The sequence below is a fragment of the Copadichromis virginalis genome, linkage group LG3 (genome assembly GCF_057382275.1).
Source record: "Copadichromis virginalis isolate Kocher_CV1m ecotype Utaka linkage group LG3, C_Virginalis_male_GT1.1, whole genome shotgun sequence".
Classification (NCBI taxonomy): Eukaryota; Metazoa; Chordata; class Actinopteri; order Cichliformes; family Cichlidae; genus Copadichromis; species Copadichromis virginalis.
In genome coordinates this window covers 8,954,618-8,981,026 of record NC_140620.1, presented here as the reverse complement: position 1 = coordinate 8,981,026, position 26,409 = coordinate 8,954,618, and the positions used below count along the sequence as shown (strand labels likewise).

General features: G+C 42.3%; 1 protein-coding gene across 1 annotated transcript; it reads right to left on the bottom strand.

Annotated features, from left to right (window-relative positions):
• Positions 1-2,580: 2,580 nt before the first annotated feature.
• LOC146712604 (ribonuclease inhibitor-like) lies at positions 2,581-26,330 on the bottom strand. The gene is made up of 9 exons (XM_085452156.1): positions 26,161-26,330; positions 20,853-21,029; positions 18,288-18,464; positions 17,340-17,516; positions 16,255-16,431; positions 15,295-15,471; positions 11,165-11,341; positions 5,645-5,818; positions 2,581-4,444 (listed from the first exon to the last, which is right to left on the bottom strand). Exons 1-9 carry the CDS (start codon positions 26,307-26,309, stop codon positions 4,435-4,437), a joined length of 1,395 nt encoding a protein of 464 aa, XP_085308282.1. The 5' UTR covers positions 26,310-26,330; the 3' UTR covers positions 2,581-4,434.
• Positions 26,331-26,409: the final 79 nt, after the last annotated feature.

The window sequence follows — 26,409 nt, the reverse complement described above, 5'->3', positions numbered from 1 at the left end:
GCAAAGCACAAGGCTCGCGTGCGGAGTGAGGCGGAAAAAAAGTGCGAGAGAGAGGGTGAGAGAAAGAAAAGAAAAACACCGCACCGGATCGCATCGTTCACTCCAAAGAGTCAGCTCTAAGAGCCATTTCATTCGCGACTGACACATCACTACGTCAGATGTGTGGAGGCCAGCCAGGTGACAGAGTTGTTACAGGTTTGTATTGGCAAACACTTGCTTTCCTCGTTTTAATGAATTTTTAATACCAATTATAACCTTATGCGACTTAGACACCGATTACTTTGAGCCTGAGCCGTAGTGTTGTCGTGCACTGAACAGAACGGAATTCGTGAGTTTGAACTTTTAATTGACTGTTTGTGGGGCTAGCAGCTGACGCTAATTGGCTGCTGCCGGTGTTCCAGGTTAACTGGCGTCACAGATTAACTGGATTTGGTCGAACAGATGTGTGGCAGACTTGCTTTTCAGGAGCTGCTACTGACAAACCAGCAAAAAAAATGTGTTATCTGTGACACTTGTGAGGTTTTCTCAAACAAACTCCGTCAGTCATGCTGCTGTTGAACAACAAAATGTTTTAAAATGTCGCGAGTTTACCTGGTGATATTCTCATGCGTGACGCGATCACGAAAACAGCAAACAGTTAACACCCCGCCGATGATTCTTCCCCTTGTAGGTTTTATGTCTCCGATTTTCAGCGTTTCACCGCCTGTGTCGCCCGTATCAAAAACCGCTACTGCTTGTGACACACACATCTGCAACACGTTTGAATTCGTTTCATGCACAATACATTTGTAATTTTCAATTGGGTCTGTTTGTGCGTCATGCAAATAACCTTTGCATGAATTGAATGAAATGATATGTATTCATTTTTGGCCTACAAGTGCTGAACAACACAGATCAAAACAACTAACAAATTAAAAATACCCTAAAATCATAAAAAAAATAAATAATAAAGGTGTCAGTTTCCTACAGAGTTAAAAGCCAGGGAATAAAAATAGGTTTTCAATCTGGACTTAATAACCTGCATTGATGATGCTTGTCTAATTTGGAGGGGAAGGTTATTCCAGAGCATCGGAGCTGCAATTGAAACCGCTCTGTCTCTGCATTTCAGCTGCGACTTAGGGACCAACAGCAACAGCTGTTCAGCTGAATGGAGCGAGCGAGGAGGAACATGTGGCTTCAGCAAATCAGATAAGTAGACAGGAGCCAGACCATTTAAAGATTTAAAAACCAATAAAAGGACTTTAAATTTCAATGGTAAGCCAGTGCAAGGAAGCCAGAACCGGAGTGATGTGATCGAATTTCCTACTACCGGTTAAAAATCGTGCCGCCGCATTTTGCACTAACTGCAGGCGTGACAAGGTGCCCGACCCGACCCCTATTAAAAGGGAATTACAATAGTCCAGACGTGAGGTGATAAAAGCATGAATAAGAGTTTCCAAATTGGGTTTGGAAAGGAAAGGCTTAACCTTCGACAGGCGTCTGAGGTGATAAAAAGCTAATTTTATCACTCCATTTACATGACCTTCAAAAGTAAGCGCGGAATCAAGTTTAACACCAAGATTAGTGATTGAACTTTTCAGATGAGAGGTCAAATCACCAAAATCAACATCTGGAGAATCAGTAGAGCGATGCGGGCCATATAAAATTGCTTTCGTTTTGCGATCATTAAAATTCAAAAAAAAAATTTGCCATCCATAATTTAATATCGCTAAGACAGTCAAGCAGTGATTGACATGGGGAGGTATCCAAACGTCATTCTGATAGTCTCCCAGGTCAACCTCTACTTGACTGCCTTACTGATGTTAAAGCATGGATGGCAAAACACTTTTTACATTTTAATGATCGGAAGACAGAAGCCATTTTATTTGGCCCAAATCACATTTCGATTATTGCAATTCTCTTTAATAGGGGTTGGGCAGGGCACTTTGTCACGCTTGCAACTAGTGCAAAATGCTATGGCACGATTTTTAACTGGGAGAAGGAAATTTGATCACATCACTCCGATTTTGGCCTCTCTACACTGGCTTCCAATTGAATTTAGAATCCGCTTTAAAGTCCTTTTATTGGTTTTTAAATCTCTAAATGGTCTGGCACCTGTTTATTTGTCTGACTTGTTTAAAGCCCCATGTCCCCACTCGTTCCCTTCGGTCAGCTGAGCTGTTGCTGCTTTCGGTTCCAAAGTCACGACTGAAACTTACAGGAGACTCTCTGTTGCAGCGCCGATGCTTTGGAATAACCTTCCTCTCCATGTTAGACAGGCTACATCAGTGCCAGTTTTTTAGTTTTTATTAAAGACCTATTTTTATTCCCTGGCTTTTAACTCTGTGGATAACTAACGTTTTTTTTATTAATTTGATTGCTTTGTCTGGTTTCTGCTATCTTATTACTATATGCATATTTGTATTGTACAGCACTTTGGTCTGCCAGTTTTGTTTTTAAAGTGCTGTATAAATAAATGATGATGATTAAGCACGGATTCATCCACTGAGGCTCAAACTGCACACATACATGAAAACATGATATTTATCTTATAAAAACATTATTGTCAGAGATATACAGTTAACAAACAGTCAGGTGAGTAAACAACACTGAGACACTTAAGATTGACAACGTGCGGCATGGGTGAAGAGCTCAGAGCAAATCACACCGAACTGCAGTATTCGTTTATTTTTATAGGTTACATCGTCAATATGCAAATATAATCACATTTCCTGTCACGCAGGTCCTGATGTCTGTCTGCATGCAAGCTGTGTGTGTGTGTGTGTGTGTGTGTGTGTGTGTGTGTCACAGAGTATGTGTGTTGCAGGTCAATTTCTAAGAATAATATAATGCAAGTCAACTTCTGCGGATATGTATTTCTGTGCTGGTCTCTTGTCAGCGTCACAGGGTCAGCTTCCTGTTTCTACAGAAAACTGTCTGGTGAAATATGTATAACATAACTTTTGAAGCATAAGCAAATAAAACAATAAAAACTCCCTAACAATTATGTTTATTATTCATAATGGAAAGCCTTTCCAGGTGAATTTGATCCAGGAGGGTCTGAAGCCAGTGTCAGACAGAGACTGTGAAGAGACTATAGAATGACAGAGCAGCAGAGCAGTCCAGATACACTGATGATTAGGGATGGGTATCGTTTAGGTTTTATCCGATATCGGTGCCAAATCGGTACTTTTGAAATGGTGCCGGTGCTCAAACGGTGCTCAAACCGGTGCTTAAAGAATGGAGAACACAAAATTGGTCCAAAAACCTCTCATGTTCAGCTGGTTTTTTGTAAAAAGATAACAATGTTAGCCTTTTCTGCAGCTGTGGGACATATATGGTATCACTCTTGGCTGGAAGCAGTGCTTAAACAATGGAAAAAACACAAACTTTGTCCAAAACCTCTCATGTTTAGCTGTTTTCCACTTTTTCTTTGGTCATTTTAGCCTTTTTGGACAGGGTGAAGGGAGTATCTGCCATCAAACAAGAAGACAGACGCATGTAGCTATGATGAGGTTTGTTAGTTCACTTTACATGCATTAATGTAATAACGTGGTTAGCCTACTCAACGTAAATTACACACGAACAACATGAAGCTACTCACGCAGAGAAGAACGGCTGTTGCTGCATCATCATCCTCATCATTTCTGCTACACTGGCAGGGCTAGGGGCCAGGACTCTCCTCTTCGGGGTTTTTGGGGGATGTTGCTAACTCCGGGTCAGATAACAGGCAACCCACGCACAGTAGATGCGCTCGGTGTGAGGTCTCGCAGCAAGCTATCATACGGCGCATTTCTGGGCTTTTAAAATAAACGCTATGCGTCGCCAGGTGTTTCATCGGATTTGAGGTGTTACCTCCTTTGACAGTATCACAGTATCAGCTTAAAGCACTTGTTGCAGGTTGCTGAGTTTGCATATTTTGCTGTGAAGTACAGCCAGACTTTTGACCGCTTCGCCTTGGGCATTTTTAATCTGTAGCTCTGCTCTAAAAGAACGCACGTACCTGGACCCGCCTACTATCCTCGGAAACGTAAAATTATTGGCTAGAAGTGTATCACAGCTCAGGAAAAAAAAGCACCGAAATGTGCGCTGCTTTTCGGTCTGGTTACTACCGTTTATGTCAGAACCGGTGCCATGATGGCACCGGACACCGGTACCCATCCCTACTGATGATCCTCTGTCAGATCCAGAGGGACACACAGGGATGATGCTGGACTCTACATTGTGTCTGACAGTGGAGCTGTTCTCAGAGCAGTTCACTCTGCAGCACTGACAGTCATCTTTTCATGCATCTGTCAGTCACTGCTGGATGAAGCTCTCCTCTCCACTCCATCTCAAAGTAACATGGCCCAGTCAGAGCATCTCTACACACAAGCTGCTGCTGCTTCAACCTCTCTGGATCATCAGGACACAGCTCCTCCTCTCTCAGCACGCACATTGTCCTGTTTACCCTCATCACCTCCACCTGCAGAGAGAAGGAGGAAGAGCAGAGGAGATAAACGAGTGTTTCCAGAGACTCTTCATCAGCTGTCAGTCAGTGATGCAGCACATCCAGTATAAAGAGCAGCAGGGACTTCAGTGGTGAGACTGTACTAGTACTCATTGTTTCACTTTTTCTAATCTGTACTTTGGATTTTTATTGAAGTTGATGAAAATGTTTTTCACTCCTAGTTTATTTTGGACTTTCATTAATTAGAATATCCTTGGTCTGTCCACTTTGAGCTCTTTAGGAACCCCAACAACAAGCCCAACAATCCAGATGGAATGGTTCCAGCTGTTAACTGGAGGAATTCCATCCAAACATCTGGTCTCACTAAATTCTTCCTCACCTACAGACTGTGCCGTCTGTGAAGGTTCTCAGTCATCCAGGTCATCATAGTCTAAAGAGCTTGGAAAGAAAAGTGTCTGGACTTCTTTAAGTTGCTTGAAGATGTTTCACCTCTCATCTGAGAAGCTTTTTCAGTTCAAGGGTCAAATGGTGGACAGTCCCAGATTTAAGCCCTGTGGGAGTGTCCCCAAAGGGGACACGGACTCCATATTGATCCTCTTCCTAATCACACGAGACAAGGTGTGAAAACAGGTGTGGGTTTTGGGTGAACTAATTGTGCAACCTAGCCCCACCCCATCAAGTGATTTATTGAGGTCAAAAGGCCCAGGATGTGAGTGGGTGTTAAGGAGTCTGGGAAGGGATCTCAAAACCAGATTACAGTTGGTGTCGTAAGCCACCTCATCCGTTCAAAGACCGTTCACAGCGGACATAGATGGTTTCTTTCACTCCTCTTTAAAACCATCTGTCTTCTCTGTCCAAAATGTGAACATTGTCATCCTCAAATGAGTGACCTTTGTCCTTTTGATGGAGACTGCTTGAAACTTGGAAATAATTGCAGTCATTGGTCTGCACGCTACTTTGTTGAGAGAGCTGATTGGCTGCTGACCGTGTTTGATGAGAGCATGTGAGCCGTTACTATGGTAACCATACAGCTCGCAAAAAAGGTAGAAACAGGATGTGTTTGTGTCCAATTCTGAAGCCTGTTACCATTCTCTTCTAACAGCTTCACTGAGAAGCTGCAGCTTTACAGGAAACACTTGATCTTTGTTTCGTATTGATTGTGTTTAGTACAACACTGCTGACAGCACCACCCACTCACTCCAACACTGTACTGACCTCAGAGTCTCCAGTCTGTAGTCTGGACTCTCCTCAAGATCACACAGCTGCTTAACATCTGGATTCTGCATATTATTTTCAGCCAGGTCTATCATTCTCAGATGGGAGGGGTTGGACTTCAGTGTTGCTGCCAGATAATCACAGCTGATCTTTGACAAACCACAGCTCAACAATCTGTATAAAGAATGAAAGATGTAAGTTTATTAGACAAAGTGTGTTCTTGAAATCATTCAGTGTTTCATAATCTGTTCAGAGCTGAAGAAGGTTGAGAATGTAAAAGTTTAGAAAATGGAAACTCAAACTGCTTAAGCCAACAGGAAGCAGCTTCAAAAAGGAAACTGTGCAGATTTTTCAGACTATATACCCCGATGCAGCCAGTTTGATTTTGGTGATTTAAATCTCTGTTCCTTGAATTATTTGTTCCATACAGACAAAGTATTGGACATGTGTTGTGACTCTATTAGGGGAGCTTCTACATAGAATAGATAGAATAGAATACCATAGAACAGAATAGAATAAACCTTTTTAATCCCATGAATGAGAAATTTGGGTGTTACATGGCTCTTATAGCAAGAGGAATATAAAAAAAGACACAAAGTAGTCCTACATAAATAAACCTAAATTCGAACAGATAAAAAAGTGTACAGAGATATGTACATAAGTGTGTGGGGGTGGGTCGTGAATGATCCTAATGAAATATACAGTGTACACACAAGCTCCAAATAAGAAGCAATTAAAAAACACAAGATATGTCAATTAAACAGGTGATTAGTAAGATAACCATGTTAAACTGTGTTATAGAGTCTGACAGCTGCTGGTAAGAATGACCTGTGGTAGTGTAAAAGACGACCGTTCAGCGGTCGTCTGTGGGTGTAAACGACGACCACTGAACAAGCTGCTCAGTGCTCATTACAGTCTCATGCAGGGGATGGAGAGGCATTGTCCATGATGAATGTTAGCTTATAATAATAATGGATTGGATTTATATAGCGCTTTTCAATGCACCCAAAGCGCTTTACAATGCCACTATTCATTCACTCTCACATTCATACATACAGATGCGCTTCCCAACCCCCTGAGCCACTTGGACAACATCCTCTCCTACCCAACCTGCTCAATGAACTTCAGAGGAAATTCCAGGACAGAGCTGGCCCTCTTGACCATTTTATTAATTTCCCCCTGTCCCTCTCTGCCATTCTACCACTCCAGCACCATAAAAGGCAGCAGATGCCGCCAGTGTCATTAAACGTCTTTAGAAGAGTCCTGTTCACCCCAAAGGATCTCAGCCACCGTAGCAGATGAAGACAACTTAGACCCTTTTTATAAAGTGTATTTGCATTCATGGACCAATCCAGTTTGTTACTGAGGTAAACACCCAGGTATTTGTACTCCTCCACCGTTTCAATGTCCAAACCCTGGATGTTCACTGGTGTAATAGGAGTGACTTCTTGCTAAAGTCAATCACCAGTTCCTTCATGTTGCTAGCATTGACGCCAAGATGGTTCACACCAGCTGACAAAGGCATTGATGACCCCCCTGTATTCCAGTTTGTTTCCCTCCGACAACCGACTCACAATGGCCTGAGAACTTCTGGAGATGGCAAGTGTCTGTGTAATATCTGAAGTCCGCGGTGTACAGGGTGAAGAGGAAAGGGGCAAGTACTGTTCCTTGTGGGGCCCCCGTGCTACAGACTACCACCTCAGACACCCAGTCCCCCAGCCTCATATACTGGGGTCTAGTGGTGAGGTAGTCTACAATCCATGTGGATGGTCCACACCCACTCCCTGCAGCTTCCCCTTAGCACTGAGGGCTGGATTGTGTTAAACATTAGGTCTCTCTCCTCCAAGTCTCTGTTAGTACATGACTTAATAATTGATCAACAAATCAATTTACGCTGCCTTACAGAAACCTGGTTGACGCAGGATGATTATGTTAGTTTAAATGAATCAACACCCCCGAGTCATTCTAACTACCAGAAATCTCGAAGCACAGGCTGAGGGGGCGGTGTGGCAGCAATTTTTCACACCAGCCTAGGGCTGTGCGATATGACCAAAATCTCATATCCCGATGTAAGACATCTATCGTCCCAATAACGATATAAATCACAAAAATTAAAATTTTTTTGTAAATTCTGTGAATCCGGGCAGCTCGACTTGCGTGAAATGTTTCCAGCTGGGCGTTGTGTACCTGGACTCGAGTGTTTAAACCAATGCATGAAATTATACATTTTTAGACATAAGTGTTACGGCCGCTGTTTTCTTTGTGATTATTTATTACACGGCGTGCTGCGGGGAAAAGACTGTTCTAACGTTTGAATCTAAGGTTTATTTTTTAGCACCTGGAGGCTCTTTTTAGCTTCTCATCCGTAAAGACTGCATACTCTTTCACGTGATTCAGTTTATTTTGAAAAGTCTCAACAGGATCTTGAGCTTTACTGTGAAAGGTTTATGTGGAAAATAAACAAGCAGACACGCGATGTTTTTACCGTCGTTGTTGCTAACGACAATGTATAAAAACAGTCGCTTGTCCGTCCATAGTGTGATTGTATTAAATATAAGAGGAGAGAACTTTAAGAAATTAATATAGCCACTACAGTGACCATCAAAACGATGAAAAAATATTGCCGTAAACAGTTTATTTTGCAACACCACGAAAAAAACGATGGCATAAAAGGAAACTATAGATGTTTTTATATCGTCATCCGATATATATCATTATGTCGGACAGCCCTACACCAGCCTATTAATCAACGAAAGACCAAGACAGACTTTTAATTCATTTGAAAGCCTGATGCTTAGCCTTGTCCACCCCAGCTGTAAAACTCAGAAACCAGTCTTACTTATCATCTATCGTCCACCTGGGCCTTACACAGAGTTTCTATCTGATTTCTCAGACTTTATATCTGATTTAGTGCTCAGCTCAGATAAAATATTTATTGTGGGTGATTTTAACATTCATATAGATGCTAAAAATGACAGCCTCAACATGGCATTTAATCTGTTATTAGACTCAATTGGCTTCTCTCAAAACTTTAATCTTTAACCACAGTCTAGATCTTGTTTTAACATATGGCATAGAAACTGAACATTTAACAGTATTTCCTGAAAACCCTCTCCTGTCTGATCATTTCCTGATAACATTTACATTTACAATAATCAATTACACAGCAGTGGAGAGTAGACTTTATCAAAGTAGATGTCTTTCTGAAAGGGCTGTAACTAAGTTTAAGAATATAATCCACCCACTGTTATCACCTTCAATGCCCTGTACCAACATAGAGCAGAGCAGCTATCTGAACGCTACTCCAACAGAGGTCGATTATCTTGTTAATAACTTTACCTCCTCACTACGTACGACTCTGGATACTGTAGCTCCTGTGAAAACTAAGGCCTCAAATCAGAAGTACCTGACTCCGTGGTATAATTCTCAAACACGTACCCTAAAGCAGATGACTCGTAAGCTGGAGAGGAAATGGCGTGTCACAAATTTAGAGGATCATCATTTAGCCTGGAGAAATAGTTTGCTGCTTTATAAGAAAGCCCTCCGCAAAGCCAGAACATCTTACTATTCATCACTGATTGAAGAAAATAAGAACAACCCCAGGTTTCTCTTCAGCTCTGTAGCCAGGCTGACAAAAAGTCAGAGCTCTGTTGAGCCAACCATCCCTTTAACGTTAACTAGTAATGATTTCGTGAACTTCTTCACAAATAAAATTTTTATCATTAGAGAAAAAATTACCAATAATCATCCCACAGATGTAATATTATCTACAGCTACTTTTAGTACCATTGGTATTAATTTAGACTCTTTTTCTCCAATCAATCTTTCTGAGTTAACTTCAATAATTACTTCTTCCAAACCATCAACGTGTCTTTTAGGCCCCATTCCTACAAAACTGCTCAAAGAAGTCCTGCCATTAATTAATGCTTCAATCTTAAATATGATCAACCTATCTCTAATAATCGGCTATGTACCACAGGCCTTCAAGCTGGCTGTAGTTAAACCTTTACTCAAAAAGCCATCTCTAGACCCAGCAGTCTTAGCTAATTATAGGCCAATCTCCAACCTTCCTTTCATATCAAACATCCTTGAAAGAGTAGTTGTCAAACAGCTAACAGATCATCTGCAGAGGAATGGTTTATTTGAAGAGTTTCAGTCAGGTTTCAAAGCTCATCACAGCACAGAAACAGCTTTGGTGAAGGTTACAAATGATCTTCTTATGGCCTCTGACAGTGGACTCATCTCTGTGCTTGTCCTGCTAGACCTTAGTGCAGCATTCGATACTGTTGACCATAATATCCTATTAGAGCGATTAGAACATGCTGTAGGTATTACAGGTACTACGTTGCAGTGGTTTGTATTATATCTATGTAATAGACTCCAATTTGTTCATGTAAATGGAGAGTCCTCTTCACACACTGAGGTTAATTATGGAGTTCCACAGGGTTCAGTGCTAGGACCAATTCTGTTTACATTATACATGTTTCCCTTAGGCAGTATCATCAGAAGACATAGCATACATTTTCACTGCTATGCAGATGACACCTAGCTCTATCTGTCCATGAAGCCAGATAACACACACCAATTAGTTAAATTGCATGAATGTCTTAAAGACATAAAGACCTGGATGGCCGCTAAATTTCTGCTTCTTAGTTCAGATAAAACTGAGGTTATTGTACTCGGCCCTGAAAATCTTAGAAATATGGTATCTAACCAGATTCTTACTCTGGATGGCATTACCTTGGCCTCCAGTAACACTGAGGAACCTTGGAGTCATTTTTGACCAGAATATGTCCTTCAACGAATTTAAAATCCTGCTCCTCACATACAATGTCTTAAATAATCAGGCCCCATCTTATCTTAATGACCTTGTAGTACCATATCACCCTATTAGAGCACTTCGCTCTCGCTCTGCAGGCCTACTTCTTGTTCCTAGAGTATTTAAAAGTAGAATGGGAGGGAGAGCCTTCAGTTTTCAGGCCCCTCTTCTGTGGAACCAGCTTCCAGTTTGGATTCAGGAGACAGAAACTATTTATACTTTTAAGATTAGGATTAAAACTTTCCTTTTTGTTAAATCATATAGTTAGGGCTGGACCTGGTGACCCTGAATCCTCCCCTAGTTATGTTGCAATAGACATAGGCTGCCGGTGGATTCCTATGATGCGCTGATGATGTGTTAATAGACCTCTCTGCATTGAATCATATCTGTTATTCATTTCTGTCTCTCTTCCACAATATGTCTTTATCTTTAGCCTGTCTTCCTTCTCTCACCCAATCGGTTGCAGCAGGTGGCCGCCCCTCCCTGAGCCTGGTTCTGCCGGAGTTTTTCCTTCCCACTGTCACCAAAGTACTTGCTCATAGGGGGTCATATGATTGTTGGGTTTTTCTCTGTATCTATTATAATAGGATATGCTGTACAATATAAAGTGCCTTGAGGCGACTGCTGTTGTGATTTGGCGCTATATAAATAAAATTTTAATTAAATGTTCATCTCAGCACAAATAAAACATGGTGACTGACCCCAGAGTTTCAAGTCCACATCCTGGACTCTCTAGAAAACCACACAGCTGCTTCACTCCTGAATCCTCCATCTTGTTGTTCTCACTCAGGTCCAGCTCTCTTAGATGTGTGGGGTTGGACTTGAGCGCTGCTGCCAGATAAGCACAGCTCGTGTCTGACAAACCACAGCTCCACAACCTGTATAAAGAATGAAAGATGGAGGTTTATTAGATAAAGTGTGTGCTCTTCTTCTGTTTAGCTTCTGCTTCTCCAGTCTGAGTGACAGAGCATCACTTGAAATCACAGAAAGTGATTGGTCAGCTGCAGTGATAGTGGCGGAGCAGTATTATGCTGTAGACCAACAGGAACAGGGGATATCAGACTGTTAAGTGGGTTTAGTCATTCCTGCTGCACTGTTTGTCCTTCTTATTGACGTGACCTGCTGAGAACTCACACTGTTCTCTGTAGAAATGATTTCAGTCTGACTCATTACATGTTTGGAGGCATGTTCAATGTTTGCTCTTCTGGAAAATCTCACTATAAGATATGGAATATGCAAAAGAATAAAGACACGCTTCAATCTTTATGGACCCGTTTCCATACCTGCCACCATCATCCTACATGTTTGTACATAAGCTTATGAAATCCTGCCTGCTGTTAAAGTCTTTATTTATTACTCTACACCTGTTACACTGTGACTGTGCAGGCGGAGGTGCCTGAGCTCACTTGACCTGCTAAAGTGAGTCAGCTGTGGATTATTCATCGTTGTTTCTGATACTTAGACCTGTGAACAAGAAAACTACACAGTTAGTCAGGCTCTCCTCTCTTTGAATTAGGAAAGGTAAGCAGGCCGTGAATGAGGCGCGGGCCATTCATTGAATGAACCCAAAAAACTCATTAATATCAAAGCTGAATGTTTTTGGAAGTAGTTTTTAGTTTGTTTTTAGTTTTAGCTATTTTAGGGGGATATCTGTGTGTGCAGGTGACTATTACTGTGCATAATGATTAGGCAACTTAACAAAAAACAAATATATACCCATTTCAATTATTTATTTTTACCAGTGAAACCAATATAACATCTCCACATTCACAAATATACATTTCTGACATTCAAAAACAAAACAAAAACAAATCAGCGACCAATATAGCCACCTTTCTTTGCAAGGACACTCAAAAGCCTGCCATCCATGGATTCTGTCAGGGTTTTGATCTGTTCACCATCAACATTGCGTGCAGCAGCAACCACAGCCTCCCAGACACTGTCCCAGACACTGTTTTCCCTCCTTGTACAGTGGGGCAAAAAAGTATTTAGTCAGCCACCGATTGTGCAAGTTCCCCCACCTAAAATGATGACAGAGGTCAGTAATTTGCACCAGAGGTACACTTCAACTGTGAGAGACAGAATGTGAAAAAGAAAATCCATGAATCCACATGGTAGGATTTGTAAAGAATTTATTCGTAAATCAGGGTGGAAAATAAGTATTTGGTCAATAACAAAAATACAACTCAATACTTTGTAACATAACCTTTGTTGGCAATAACAGAGGTCAAACGTTTACTATAGGTCTTTACCAGGTTTGCACACACAGTAGCTGGTATTTTGGCCCATTCCTCCATGCAGATCTTCTCGAGAGCAGTGATGTTTTGGGGCTGTCGCCGAGCAACACGGACTTTCAACTCCCGCCACAGATTTTCTATGGGGTTGAGGTCTGGAGACTGGCTAGGCCACTCCAGGACTTTCAAATGCTTCTTACGGAGCCACTCCTTTGTTGCCCGGGCGGTGTGTTTTGGATCATTGTCATGTTGGAAGACCCAGCCTCGTTTCATCTTCAAAGTCCTCACTGATGGAAGGAGGTTTTGGCTCAAAATCTCACGATACATGGCCCCATTCATTCTGTCCTTAACACGGATCAGTCGTCCTGTCCCCTTGGCAGAAAAACAGCCCCATAGCATGATGTTTCCACCCCCATGCTTCACAGTAGGTATGGTGTTCTTGGGATGCAACTCAGTATTCTTCGTCCTCCAAACACGACGAGTTGAGTTTATGCCAAAAAGTTCTGCTTTGGTTTCATCTGACCACATGACATTCTCCCAATCCTCTGCTGTATCATCCATGTGCTCTCTGGCAAACTTCAGACGGGCCTGGACATGCACTGGCTTCAGCAGCGGAACACGTCTGGCACTGCGGGATTTGATTCCCTGCCGTTGTAGTGTGTTACTGATGGTGACCTTTGTTACTTTGGTCCCAGCTCTCTGCAGGTCATTCACCAGGTCCCCCCCCGTGTGGTTCTGGGATCTTTGCTCACCGTTCTCATGATCATTTTGACCCCACGGGATGAGATCTTGCGTGGAGCCCCAGATCGTGGGAGATTATCAGTGGTCTTTTATGTCTTCCATTTTCTGATGATTGCTCCCACAGTTGATTTTTTCACACCAAGCTGCTTGCCTATTGTAGATTCACTCTTCCCAGTCTGGTGCAGGTCTACAATACTTTTCCTGGTGTCCTTCCAAAGCTCTTTGGTCTTGGCCATGGCGGAGTTTGGAGTCTGACTGTTTGAGGCTGTGGACAGGTGTCTTTTATACAGATGATGAGTTCAAACAGGTGCCATTCATACAGGTACGAGTGGAGGACAGAAAAGCGTCTTACAGAAGACGTTACAGGTCTGTGAGAGCCAGAGATTTTCCATGTTTGAGGTGACCAAATACTTATTTTCCACCCTGATTTACGAATAAATTCTTTACAAATCCTACCATGTGGATTCATGGATTTTTTTTTCACATTCTGTCTCTCACAGTTGAAGTGTACCTCTGGTGCAAATTACTGACCTCTGTCATCATTTTAAGTGGGGGAACTTGCACAATCGGTGGCTGACTAAATACTTCTTTGCCCCACTGTAAATCTCACATTTGATGATGGACCACAGGTTCTCAATGGGGTTCAGATCAGGTGAACAAGGTGGCCATGTCATTAGTTTTTCTTCTTTTATACCCTTTCTTGCCAGCCACGCTGTGGAGTACTTGGACGCGTGTGATGGAGCATTGTCCTGCATGAAAATCATGTTTTTCTTGAAGGATGCAGACTTCTTCCTGTACCACTGCTTGAAGAAGGTGTCTTCCAGAAACTGGCAGTAGGACTGGGAGTTGAGCTTGACTCCATCCTCAACCCGAAAAGCCCCCACAAGCTCATCTTTGATGATACCAGCCCAAACCAGTACTCCACCTCCACCTTGCTGGCGTCTGAGTCGGACTGGAGCTCTCTGCCCTTTACCAATCCAGCCACGGGCCCATCCATCTGGCCCATCAAGACTCACTCTCATTTCATCAGTCCATAAAACCTTAGAAAAACCAGTCTTGAGATATTTCTTGGCCCAGTCTTGACGTTTCAGCTTGTGTGTCTTGTTCAGTGGTGGTCGTCTTTCAGCCTTTCTTACCTTGGCCATGTCTCTGAGTATTGCACACCTTGTGCTCTTGGGCACTCCAGTGATGTTGCAGTTCTGAAATATGGCCAAACTGGTGGCAAGTGGCATCTTGGCAGCTGCACGCTTGACTTTTCTCAGTTCATCGGCAGTTATTTTGCGCCTTGGTTTTTCCACACGCTTCTTGCGACCCTGTTGACTATTTTGAATGAAACGCTTGATTGTTCGATGATCACGCTTCAGAAGCTTTGCAATTTTGAGACGGCTGCATCCCTCTGCAAGATATCTCACTATTTTTGACTTTTCTGAGCCTGTCAAGTCCTTCTTTTGACCCATTTTGCCAAAGGAAAGGACGTTGCCTAATAATTATGCACACCTGATATAGGGTGTTGATGTCATTAGACCACACCCCTTCTCATTACAGAGATGCACATCACCTAATATGCTTAATTGGTAGTAGGCTTTCGAGCCAATACAGCTTGGAGTAAGACAACATGCATGAAGAGGATGATGTGGACAAAATACTCATTTGCCTAATAATTCTGCACTCCCTGTATGAACATTGTTCTGCTACAGTCAATGGACTAAACCAGAGAAGAAGAAAACAGCCTTTACCATGAAGATCCTCCAGTATATACTTTTGCCAGTATAATATCAGCCTTATGTCTGTAATTTACTGTCAGCACAACTTTCACATCATATTCATCTCAGCACAACTAAAACATGCTGACTGACCTCAGAGTTTCAAGTCCACATCCTGGACTCTCCAGAAAACCACACAGATGATTCACTCCTGAATCCTGCAGCTTGTCGTTGTCACTCAGGTCGAGCTCTCTTAGATGGGAGGGGTTGGACTTGAGCGCTGCTGCCAGATAATCACAGCTCATCTCTGATAAACCACAGGTCCTCAATCTGTATAAAGAATGAAAGATGGAGGTTTATTAGACAAAGTGTGTGCTTGAAATCATTCAGTGTTTCATAATCTGTTGAGAGCCAAAGAAGGTTCAGAATGTAGAAGTCAGGAAAATGGAAACTCCAAACAGCTGAAGCCAACAGGAAGCAGCTTCAAACACAAGAAAAGGAACAACTCTGAATTTTTCACATTAAGGTCATACAATGATCATAAAAACATGAAAAATTGTCAAGTTTTATCCTGTGAAATCAAGTCTGAGAGGTGAGCAGTCTTCCGAAGCCTTCACTGTCTGATAGTGATGTTTAAATGTTGGCTCAGAGCAGGAGTTTTATCATTAGTTTGCTTTTCTTATTATGTTTATCTTCTGCTTCACAGATATTCTCTGAAATGTTTCCGCACTGTTGGACACTGTTTCACAGATTGCTGAGTGCCGTGACCTGCTAAAGAGAGTCAGCTGTTGAGTATTCATTGTTGTGTCTGACACTTAGAACTTTGAAGAAGAACGTTACACAGTTTATGAGGGTCCCTCTCTCTGAATTAGGAAAGGTCAGCAGGCCGGTTGGCACCCTGTGGAGGGCCGCGGGCCATACGTTGAGTATCACTGTTTGAAATGTGAAGATTGTTCTGCTACAGTCAATAGACTAAACCAGAGAAGAAAACAAACTTCCCCATGAACATCCTTAGAGTGGATCAGTATAATATCAGCCTGATGTCTGCAGTTTAGTGTCAGCACAACTTTCACATCATATTCATCTCAGCACAACTAAAACATGGTTACTGACTTCAGAGTTTCAAGTCCACATGCTGGTCTCTCCAGAAAACCACACAGCTGCTTCACTCCTGAATCCTGCACCTTGTTGTTGTCACTCAGGTCCAGCTCTCTCAGATGGGAGGGGTTGGACTTCAGCACTGCTGCCAGATATTGAAGGCTCTTCTCTGACAAACCACAGGTCCTCAATCTGTATAAAGAATGAAAGATGGAGGTTTATTAGACAAAGTGTGTGCTTGAAATGATTCATTTCATTTCCATAATCTGTTCAGAGCTGAAGAAGGTTTACAATATAGAAGTTTAGAAAATGGAAACTCCAAATAGCAGAGGTGAACAGGAAGAGGCTTCAAACAAACACAACAAAAGAGAAAAAAATTTCACACTAAAGTTGTACATTTCCACTGTGTGAAATGGAAAAAGAAATATCAGAGTCCAAAAATATTACCAATTCAGGAGGCCGTCAGTGGGACTGTGGTGAAGGCTCTACACTAAAGCTACACCAAAAGCTGAAGTATTCCTATTATTATGTTTAGCTTCTGCTTCACAGATATTCTCTGAATATTTCCTGCTGTTGGACAAACTAGCACAGTTTCTTCATTCAGGAGATGTCCTGTGGAGTTCATCTGTGCACACACAGAGCTACCAAACTCATCTCATACTGAGCACGCACACTTTGTAGAAATCGTTTAGCATTTCTCCAGTCTGAGTCACAGAGCATCACTTGAAATCACAGAAGCTCATTGGTCAGCTGCAGTCATGGTGGTGGAGCAATATTAATAATGATGCTGTAGACCAACAGGAACAGGGGATATCAGACTGTTAGTGGGTTTAGTCATTCCTGCTGCACTGTTTGTCCTTCTTATTGACGTGACCTGCTGAGAACTCACACTGTTCTCTGTAGAAATGATTTCAGTCTGACTCATTACATGTTTGGAGGCATGTTCAATGTTTGCTCTTCTGGAAAATCCTCACTATAAGATATGGAATATGTATAGGAATGGAGCCACGCTTCAGTTGTTATGAACTTGGTTGCAGTCTATTGTCAGCACAACTTTCACATTATATTCATCTCAGCACAACTAAAACATGCTGACTGACCTCAGAGTTTCAAGTCCACATCCAGGACTCTCCAGAAAACCACACAGTTGCTTCACTCCTGAATCCTGCAGCTTGTCATTGTCACACAGGTCCAGCTCTCTCAGATGGGAGGGGTTGGACTTGAGCGCTGCTGCCAGATAATCGCAGCTGATCTCTGACAAACCACAGCTCCTCAATCTGTATAAAGAATGAAAAATGTAAGTTTATTACCCAAAGTGTGTGCTTTTTCTAATAACTTGTGCAACTTTTTTGTATTTACAGTTTTGTCTTAAATTAAATTTAACTAGCAATATATGTTTAAAAAAAACAAACAAAAAAAACAAATTGATTTTCAAATTATTTTTTTTTAGTTTATTGAACTTTTTTGCAATTAATGTCGTTACTATGGACTTAATACATACATAATGCATTAAAATTTGGGCTATAACAGTTGAATTCATGTATAGCAACTTGAAATGCTCCCAAAAATGGCACTGCAGCATATAAAAATATGAAGATAAGCTTAGGGGGACTTGGTTCTATGGTAGGTCTTAAAGGGTTAAGCGTAGCATGTCTTTATGGCTCTGCAATATTGATAACATCTTGGAGAAGATGTCTCCCCAATGTGATGTTTGTGTATTGCATGTACGGTTGGAAAGGTCTGTCATCTCGGTTGTGGGCAACTGCAACTGACAAATAAAGGCTATCATCATCACCTATCACCTTAATGTCACTGTTGACTCTATTCGGCAGAGCCAGGTAACTAAGACGTGATCTGTCATGTCTGCATGTGTGCGCAGACCATAGGTTGAGTATCACTGTTTGAAATGTGAACATTCTTCTACAACAGACTTTACCATGAACATCCTCAGTGTGGATCAGTATAATATCAGCCTTATGTCTATATTTAGTGTCAGCACAATTTTTACATCATATTCATCTCAGCACAACTAAAACATGGTGACTGACCTCAGAGTTTCAAGTCCACATGCTGGTCTCTCCAGAAAACCACAAAGCTGATTCACTCCTGAATCCTGCACCTTGTCGTTGTCACTCAGGTCGAGCTCTCTTAGATGGGAGGGGTTGGACTTGAGCGCTGCTGCCAGATAATCACAGCTCATCTCTGACAAACCACAGCTGTCCAATCTGTATAAAGAATGAAAAATGGAAGTTTATTATTATTATTATTATTATTATTATGATGCACTGGCTCCCTATTAAATTTCATATTGATTTTAAAATCTTATTGCTCACTTTTAAAATCATAAATAACACCGCGCCCAGCTATCTTGCAGATCTCCTCAGCTTTTATACCCATGGGAGAGCGCTTAGATCAGCAAGCCAAATGCTCCTGGTGCGACCTAGATCTCGGCTCAAGACCAGAGGTGACCGCGCATTCGCCACTGTCGCACCCTACCTCTGGAATGACCTCCCTCTAGCTATTCGGGGATTTGATTCAATTCAAGCTTTTAAATCCCGATTAAAAACGTATTTGTTTAGCCTTGCTTTCTCCGCCTCCTAGAGCCCGCATTTTTAGTGTACTGTAAGTTATCTTTTTCGCTTTATTAATATTTATAATGTTTCAACTTTCAGCCTTTCGTGTTGTGCCTACTATGCCTGGTGTATTATTGGTTAGTTATGTCACCCGCCTGTTAGTATATTTTATTTGTATTTTGTGTTTTGTATTTATTATTGCTCTTAACTCGTTCTGTGAAGCACTTTGGCATACCTGTGGTTTTTTAAATGTGCTATATAAGTAAAATTGTAATTGTATTTATTAGACAAAGTGTGAGCTTGAAATCATTCAGAGTTTCATAATCTGTTCAGAGCTGAAGAAGGTTCAGAATGTATAAGTTTAGAAAATGGAAACTCCAAACAGCTGAGGTCAACAGGAAGCATCTTCAAACAAACACAACAAGAGAAAAAACTGAATTTTTCACATTAAAGTCATACATTTATCATATAACATGAAAAAAATGTCAAGTTTCATTCTGTGAAATCAAAAAAACTGAACAAGAAACATCCAGGTCCAAAACCGAAAAAATTACCAGCTTAGGAGGCCGACAGTGGGACTTTGGTGGAGGCTCTACACTAAAGCTACTCAAAAGAGCCGAAGTGTGAAGCTGAAACTGTAAACCTCTGAGTGAAATAGCTACAGTATCTTTCATGTCACAAGAAACGTTCTTAATGCCACGCTGATGAAAGCATCATGCTTTTTTGTCCTGCTGCTTTTATTGAGTCACACTATGAAACTGTGCTGAGCCACAACTGAACCAGCATCACTGTACAGCAGACACTTATAGCACTTGGCTGCTTCCATTGAACTCTCTGTAAGGAGTTTCAGTTTCCTCTTCTGGTCCCAAAGTTCAGAACAACAAGGTTTCAAATAACTTTGATCTAGCAGCATCAGCCACAGAAATGCAGAGAAAATGCTTTGGATCTCTTCGTTGTGTTGTATGATGCTGTGTTTCCATATCTGGCGTCTTTGTTGCTTTGTGAGGATGGATCACTAATCTACTGCAGCTTCTGATAAACAAGCTGGACCTGAACCTGGGATCTTCACTTAGAAAACACTTGTGAGTGGAACATGTGAGAAGTTTTGTGCAGACAAGTGTGGATTTAGAGTGTGGGACGAACTCTCCACAGTCTTTGTGGAGATCCACATTCTGTATAGTGCCTGTGAGAAGCTGGAGACATTTCTCCTCCAATTCCACTGAGCAGCTGCTCGTGGTGGTGTTAGCTTCATGCACAGCTGGTTATTGTACTGGGAATGTTCTGCATACGAGTGCAAGCAGTCACAACAAAGCTCAGTGTGGACGATGCTGTGCATGCGCCAATGCTGATTGGTTGGAAAGTGGGCGGGAACAGGGAAGAGAGTGACAGCAGCATTCAGCACAAACATGGAGGATAAAAGAAGAAGAGCATGAGAAACTCAGAGGCTGCAGTGGACACTTTTCATTGTTTTAATGCTCGCTTTCACTTCATCTTTACCAACAACAGCACAAGCAGAGTAGTCTACTGACTGCATGACTGCGACAGCTTGGCTCAGGCGATTAGAGGATCATCAGGGGGTCCTTTTGTCCCTCTGTGGGGGGTTACTCCCACTAGGTTTATATCTGGGACTCTCCACCATTTGACCTTAGAACTGAAGAAGCTTCTCGGATGAGAGGTGAAACGTCTTCAAGTAACTTAAAGAAGTCCAGACGCTTTTCTTTGCAAGCTCCTTTGACTATCAAAGCTCAGGAATCAACAGGTACCAACTCCACACTGTTTCTGTTTCACAGATTGCCATGAGCCGTGACCTTTGACCTGTGAGGGCCACGTGTGGGCCACGGGCCATACGTTGAATATCACTTTTTGAAATGTGAAGATTGTTCTGCTACAGTCAATAGACTAAACCAGAGAAGAAAACAAACTTCACCATGAACATCCTTAGAGTGGATCAGTATAATATCAGCCTTATGTCTGCAGTTTAGTGTCAGCACAACTTTCACATCATATTCATCTCAGCACAACTAAAACATGGTTACTGACTTCAGAGTTTCAAGTACACATCCTGGACTCTCCAGAAAACCACACAGCTGCTTCACTCCTGAATCCTGCACCTTGTCGTTGTCACTCAGGTCCAGCACTCTCAGATGGGAGGGGTTGGACTTAAGCGCTGCTGCCAGATAATCACAGCTCATCTCTGACAAACCACAGTCCTCAAATCTGTATAAAGAATGAAAGATGGCGGTTTATTAGACAAAGTGCGTGCTTGAAATCATTCAGTGTTTCATAATCTGTTCAGAATGTAGAAGTTTAGAAAATGGAAACTCCAAACAGCAGAAGTCAACAGGAAGCAGCTTCAAATAAACACAACAAAAGAAAAAACTTAATTTTTCAAATTGAAATTGTATATTTATCATAAAAACATTAAAAAAAAAACTTGAAAAAGTCATGTTTCTCATTCAAGTAACCACAGGCTTCACTTTTAAAGGCGAAGTTGAAAAGAAACTGACATATTACAAGTTCAAAAACACTTTATTTCCAGTCACATTATTAAAGCGGACAAACTACGAGCTCATTTTCATTTCAACAAGTCATCTTCAACCCTGGTCTCTATGTGCAGCTGGCTGTGAGACCAGTGCTCAGGGGGGCGTCTACAAAGCGCACACTGAAAGAACATCACACACCAATTTGCTTCCAGCACTTTCACACAAACATCTACTGTCATTATTTTCACCAAACTCTGTGGAGTCTTTTATTGGAAATTCAAATGTGATTCAAATGGTCAGACAAAAGAGGGTTATGAGGAAAGATGATGAAATGTTGTGTATAAGCAGTTATCGAATCATTTTCCTCATAAACCGAACAACATGACTCACAAACATGTTTTTACAAACTCAGTGTTGGACTTTGATCAGCAGGATAACCCTGATGTTTCAAAGTTTATGATGATTTCCTTAGTCTTCTCCACATTCAGGGACAGCTTGTTGTTGCTGCAAAACTCAGCCAGATGGTTAACTTCACTCCTGTAGTCGGTCTCATCGTTGTCGCTGATGTGACCTACCACAGTTGTGTCATCTACAAACTTGACGAAGAGGTTGGAACTGTGTCATGGTGTGCAGTCATGGGTCAGCAGAGGGAAGAGAAGAGGAATCAATAGGTATCCTTGGGGAGCCCCTGTATTCTGTGTTCTTATGCTGGAGATGTTGCTGCCGACCCATACTGTCTGCTGTCCTCCTGTCAGGAAATCTAGCCACCAATTACACTGATCCCCAGCAGATCCAGTTTGTGAATGAGTTGCTGGGGAATGATTGTGTTAAATGCTGAAATGAAGTCTATGAACAGCATTCTAAAGTATAAGTCTCTAGTGTCCATATGTGTGAGGGCTGAGTGAAGGGCAGTTGAAATTGCATCATCAGACAAGCGGTTTGACTGGTATGGGAACTGAAATGGATCAAGGTTGGGGGGAAGAGATGTCTTGATTTGATGCATGACTACCCATTCAAAGCACTTCATAATGATTGAGGTGAGTGCAACCAGTAGTCGTTGAAGCAGGAGGGAGACGACTTCTTTGGTACGGGAATGATGGTGGAGGCTTTGAGACATGTGGGAACGACAGCCTGGCTCAGTGATGCATTAAATATGTCAGTGAATACATCTGAGTTTCACAGATCAGTCCCTCAGCGCTCATACAGGGATGTTGATAGCACCTGAAGCTTCATGTGTGATCCTACCTACGCACTATCTGAGGATAGTGTCACCACCTGTTCATTGGGGGTGTGTGGAAATCTTCTGTGTGGGGGTGTAATTCTGTGCCTCAAAGCGAGCAAAGAATTACTTCAGCTCATTTGGTAAAGAGGTGGAACTGACGGCAGTCTGCGGTGCAGGCTTGTAGTCACCTCATCCCTGGCTCTGAAGGCCACATTTCTCACCCTCAGAAGCCTGTAGACCTCACCTGTGAGCCATGGTTTCTGATTGGCCCTGACAGTGATAGCCCTGTTCTCTGAGACACCATCCGTGCATTTTGAAATGTAGGCAATGACAGTTTCTGTATATTCCTAAGGTCTAAGTTGTTGTCATGTGCGATGGCCTGTTTAAAGATCTGCCCATCTGTGGCCAAAAACACTCTTGCAGTGCCTCTGAGGACCATTCTGGGCATACACGTACCTGCTTACAAACTGGTGTGGTGACTTTGACCATGGGCCTGGTATTAGCATAACAGTGATGTGATCAGAGGCAACAAGGTTGGGGGCAGGGTGCTTTGTAATCTCCTCTCTGGGTGGTGAAAACATGTTGTTTCCTCATGTAGGAAACTTAATGTGTTCATGCAGTTTGGGAAACACAGTCTTTGGGTCTGCATGATTGAAAACACCCGCTAGGATGAGAAAAGCATCTGTGTGGGCTGTCTGCTGCTCACTGACATGCTGATACAATTCATTTAGTGCCTCACTTCTGTTGTTGATATTGGAGCAGGGAGGGATGTAGACAGCAACAAACAGCATGGCTGAAAATTCCCTCTGGAGGTAAAATGGTCTGTACTTGATGATCATAAGCTCCAGCAGAGGTGAACAGTGTTTTCAGGCCACAACAGCATCACTACACCAAGCATTGTGGATGTAAACACAGAGTCCTCCTCTGCTAGTCTTACCTCTTTTGGCGAGAGATCTGTTTGCTCTAAAGCATATTAGCTGGTCAAGGGGGCCGAATAATTTTGCAAGCCACTGTTAGTCTACATGATCCAGCTTGTTGTCCAGGGAGCGCTCGGAGGACAGTACGATGGTGTGAATAGCAGGTTTCTGTGAATTAGCTGCTAGCTGACTCCACATGCATTCGTCATTACCCCTCTTCTGTTTCCTCTTGTACCAACTGAGACGTTTCTACTGTGGACGAGATCTAGTAGAGGGGGTCACTGATAGGGATGGGTATCGTTTAGGTTTTATCCAATACCAGTACCAAACCGGTACTTCTGAAATGGTGCCGGTACTTAAACGGTGCTCGAACTGGTGCTTAAAGAATGGAGAACACAAACTTTGTCCAAAAACCTCTCATGTTTAGCTGTTTTTTTGTAAAAAGAAAACAATGTTAGCCTTTTCTGCAGCTATGGGGCATATATGGTATCACTCTTGGCTGGAAGCAGTGCTTAATCAATGAAAAAAACAGAAACTTTATCCAAAAACCTCTCATATTTAGCTGTTTCCCACTTTTTCTTTGGTCATTTTAGCCTTTTTGGCCAGGGTGAAGGGAGTATCTGCCATCAAACAAGAAGACAGCCGCATGTAACTACGACAGTGTTTGCTAGTTCACCTTACATGCATTAATGTAATAACGTGGTTAGCCTACTCAGCATAAATTACACACGAACAACATTAAGCTACTCACGCAGAGAAGAACAGCTGTTGCTGCCATCATCATCTGTCATCATTTCTGCTACACTGGCAGGGCTAGGGGCCAGGACTCTACTCTTTGGGTTTTTGGGGGATGTTGCTAACTCTGGGTCCGATAACAGGCACCACACCTGCAGTAGATGTGCCGGTGTGAGGTCTCGCAGCAAGCTATCAAATACGGTGCATTTCTTGGCTTTAAAAAAAACCGATATGCGTCACCAGGTGTTTCATCAGATTCGAGGAGTTACCTCCTTTGCACAGTATCACCTTAAAGCACTTGTTGCAGGCTGCTGAGTTTGGATCTTTTGCTGTGAAGTACAGCCAGACTTTTGACCGCTTCGCCTTGAGCGTTCTTAATCTGTAGCTCTGCTCTAAAAGAATGTACATACCTGGGCCCGCCTACTACGCTTGCAAAGGTAAAATGATTGGCTGGAATCCAAAGTATATGACATCACAGGAAAGAAAGCACCGAAATAAAGCACCGAAATGTGCGCTGCTTTTCGGTCTGGTTACTACCGTTTATGTCAGAACCGGTGCCATGATGGCACCGGATACCGGTACCCATCCCTAGTCACTGATGGTGCCTCCAAAGCAGTCTGTAGTTCCTTACTGTAACTTGTAGCTCTTGTTAGAGTTGATTATTTTAATAATAATAATGGATTGGATTTATATAGCGCTTTTAAAGGCACCCAAAGCGCTTTACAATGCCACTATTCATTCACTCTCGCATTCACACACTGGTGGAGGCAAGCTACAGTTGTAGCCACAGCTGCCCTGGGGCAGACTGACAGAAACGAGGCTGCCATATCGCGCCATCGGCCCAGTAGGCAGTAGGGTAAACTGCCAAGGACACAACGACCAGGACAGAGAGCCCGGGGATCGAACCGGCGACCTTCCGGTTACAGATACGCTTCCCAACCCCGTGAGCCACGGTCACCCCATGTTCCTTACTGTAACTCGTAGCTCTTGTTAGAGTTGATTATTTTAAGATTGGTATTTGTGCAAAGTCACATGACCATTGCTTGCATTTCTGTTGATAAAATGTTTTTTCCTTATTAGGTCGTAGCTTCTGTACATATATGAGATGCAAGCAGCCTCGTTGCTATAGTTTTCCATTGCACATTTAGAAACCACAAGGTTTTGTTCTTCGAAGGTGCAAGACTGCTCACCTCTTCTTTTTACATGCTTAGTGCACATGTTGATTTGTTAAAAGGTTGCCCTATATGGAGCGACTGGAGATCTTGTGAAAGGTCATGCCATATATGGTGTCAGGAAAAACACACACACAGACGCTGAAGTTGCTCACATATGCTTGCCTTGAATGTATAACCGTTTTCACTCAAATAAAAGGAGCCGTAAGGGGATTGAGGTTTGGAGTTGGGTGAGCTTAGGTGAGGAGTGAATGACTCTCTCAGAGATCCTGGCCGGGATTTCCTTGTGACAAGTAAAAGATAAAAGCACTGTGGTTTTGCTCTGTTTACAAGAATTGGTCTTTGAGACAGCGAGGTCTGTGACTTTAGACCTAACAGCTCTTTCACGTATGAAAAGTTTGTGCAATTTCTTCTGTTGATTTTAAACAAAAAAGAACAAGAAAAACAGGAAAACAAAGATAGGAACACTCTTTTGCCAGGACAAAGAGCAGCTGCTGCTTGTGTCCGCACCGCCATTGGTTAGGAATGACAGCTGTGGATTAATCAGGGTCCCCTCTCTTTGAATTAGGAAAGGTCGGCAGGCCACTCAGCACCCTGTGGAGGGCCAAGTATGAGCCGCCAGCCATACATTCAGTATCACTGTTTCAAAAGGTGAAAATTATTACAGTTAAAACATTAAACCCGAGAAGAAGAAAACAGACTATACTATGAAGATCCTCAGTGTGGATCTGTATAATATCAGCCTTATGTCTGCAGTTTAGTGTCAGCACAACTTCGTCATCATATTCATCTCAGCACAACTAAAACATGGTGACTGACCTCAGAATTTCAAGTCCACATCCTGGACTCTCCAGAAAACCACACAGCTGTTTCACTCCTGAATTCTGCAGGTTGTTGTAGCTCAGATCCAGCTGTCTCAGATGGGAGGGGTTGGACTTCATTGCTGCTGCCAGATAATCACAGCTCATCTCTGACAAACCACAGGTCCACAAACTTTATAAAGAATGAAATATGCAAGTTTATTAGAGAAAGTGTGTGCTTGAAATCATTCAGTGTTTCATAATATAT